The 1,894-nt window shown below is 28.9% G+C and overlaps 1 protein-coding gene across 2 annotated transcripts; it reads left to right on the plus strand.

Moving 5' to 3' along the window:
- LOC111423173 (Pseudouridine synthase 1) lies at positions 1-1,642 on the plus strand. 2 transcript variants are annotated; one of them, XM_023056422.2, is made up of 4 exons: positions 1-84; positions 234-444; positions 501-667; positions 725-1,642. In XM_023056422.2, exons 2-4 carry the CDS (start codon positions 254-256, stop codon positions 1,600-1,602), a joined length of 1,236 nt encoding a protein of 411 aa, XP_022912190.2. In that variant the 5' UTR covers positions 1-84; positions 234-253; the 3' UTR covers positions 1,603-1,642. The 2 variants fall into 2 exon arrangements, with proteins under 2 accessions (XP_022912190.2, XP_022912189.2); XM_023056421.2 differs by having other exon boundaries at positions 61-183.
- The last annotated feature ends 252 nt before the right edge of the window (positions 1,643-1,894 follow it).

Raw genomic sequence — 1,894 nt, forward strand, 5'->3', positions numbered from 1 at the left:
TTAAATTTCCCTAGATCTGTCAAAGTTGAAAACAAACATAACCTTAAACTGTACCCATAACCTCAAATAAACGTGTTTCAAAAGGTATTTATAATATTCTTTTTAAATTTTAAGAGAATAAAGCCCGAAAATTAATAATGTTTCGCCGATGCAGTTCAAAAATTTACGATTCAATTAAAACAAGTGCGTTTAAACGTTTTTAAATAAAAAATAAAATTACCACCTTTTTGCAGTTTCAGCCGGATTTTGTACAATGAGTGAAAAAATACCCATAAGAAAACCCAGGTATGATGGTAGAAGTAAGAAAAGGAAATGGGAAGAAAGACGAACGGATCAAGGTGAAGCATTTGATGTTAAAAGGGAAAAAACTGAGGATAGAGTTAAAAAAAGAAAGTATGCTATTTTATTAGGATATTCTGGGTCTAATTATTTTGGAATGCAACGGTAAGTTTTATCTTAATATCAATTTAATATTATTAATAAACTTTTTTATACTATAGTAATGTATTTACAAAAACAATCGAAGAAGATTTATTTAAAGCACTTTTAGATAGCAAACATATAAATGAAGAAGCTTTTAAACATCCACAAACCGTACAATTTCAAAGAGCTGCTCGAACGGACAAAGGTGTTTCTGCAGCTCGACAAGTAGTTTCAATAAAATTACGTAACACAAGTTTTTTATTGTGTGTAATACATATATTAATTTTATAATATTTTTTAGCTGAAATGCTTGACATAGAAAAAATTAACAATAATTTACCAGAAGTTATTCGTATTTTCGGTTATAAAAGGGTTACAAAAGGTTTTAATAGTAAATCAAGTTGTGATGCAAGAACATATTTTTATATGTTACCCACAATAACATTTTCTGATAAAGAAGAAACTTCTCTTAAAGATTTTCGATTAAGTAAATCAACTTTTGAAAAAGTTAACGAGTTATTACAAAAATATATCGGAACGAAAAATTATCATAATTTTACTTCAAAAAGGCTCTCAAACGATCCCAGTTGTAACAGATACATATTATCTTTTATTTGTGAAGAACCCATTATAAGAAACGACATAGAATTCGCCGTTTTAAAAGTAAAGGGACAAAGTTTTATTTTACATCAAATACGTAAAATGATTGGTTTAACAATCGCCGTTATCCGTGGTTACACAACCGAAGAATCTTTCACAAGAGCATTTTCTAAGGAAAAAATTAATATTCCTAGAGCACCCGGTTTGGGTTTAGTGTTAGATTTTGTCCATTACGACCGTTACAACGCGCGTTACGGCGAAGATGGTATGCACGAAACTTTGGAATGGAAAGAATTAGATGAAACCGTTGATCAATTTAAAGAAAAATATATTTATCCAACTATTATTAATACGGAAATTAATGAAAATAATATGATAACTTGGTTAGAGAAGTTATCCACTCATTCTTTTGATCTAACAGAAGATGATCAAAGAGGAGATAATGAAGAAGATGAAGGTGATGAGAATTCAGACGAAAAACGTGATGATTTGGAAGAGAGTCTAGGTGTTGATAATATGGATGATTCTTTAAAAGATAAAATTGAAAGAGATGATAAAAATGTTGTTGTAAATTCTTAAGGATAAATTATAAAAAAGTATTACAACAAATTTTTAATTACTTTATGTATTTTTTTTTATTATTTCCTCTTAATGATTAATGTAATTATTTAGTTTGTTTCAAGCCATGATTGGACTCTTGTGTGATTCGGGATTGTTTTGGGATTAAATCGAAATAGAATAATTAAAATATTATACAGGGTGATTTCCATAAGAACTGACACAGAGCAGGGACATGTAGAGGACAATAAATTAAGATGATTTAAAGTAACTTACCTCTATACTAAGTTGTACACCTGAGGAGTTATAGGCC

The sequence above is a fragment of the Onthophagus taurus genome, chromosome 7, assembly GCF_036711975.1.
Source record: "Onthophagus taurus isolate NC chromosome 7, IU_Otau_3.0, whole genome shotgun sequence".
NCBI classification, from domain to species: domain Eukaryota; kingdom Metazoa; phylum Arthropoda; class Insecta; order Coleoptera; family Scarabaeidae; genus Onthophagus; species Onthophagus taurus.

Excerpts from the sequence above, each read along its gene's own strand:
- LOC111423173 (XM_023056421.2), top strand. The coding sequence starts at position 138 with ATGTTTCGCCGATGCAGTTCAAAAATTTACGATTCAATTAAAACAA. Across the intron at positions 184-233 it reads TTACGATTCAATTAAAACAA|TTTCAGCCGGATTTTGTACA; the intron begins GTGCGTTTAAAC and ends ACCTTTTTGCAG. Across the intron at positions 445-500 it reads AATTATTTTGGAATGCAACG|TAATGTATTTACAAAAACAA; the intron begins GTAAGTTTTATC and ends TTTATACTATAG.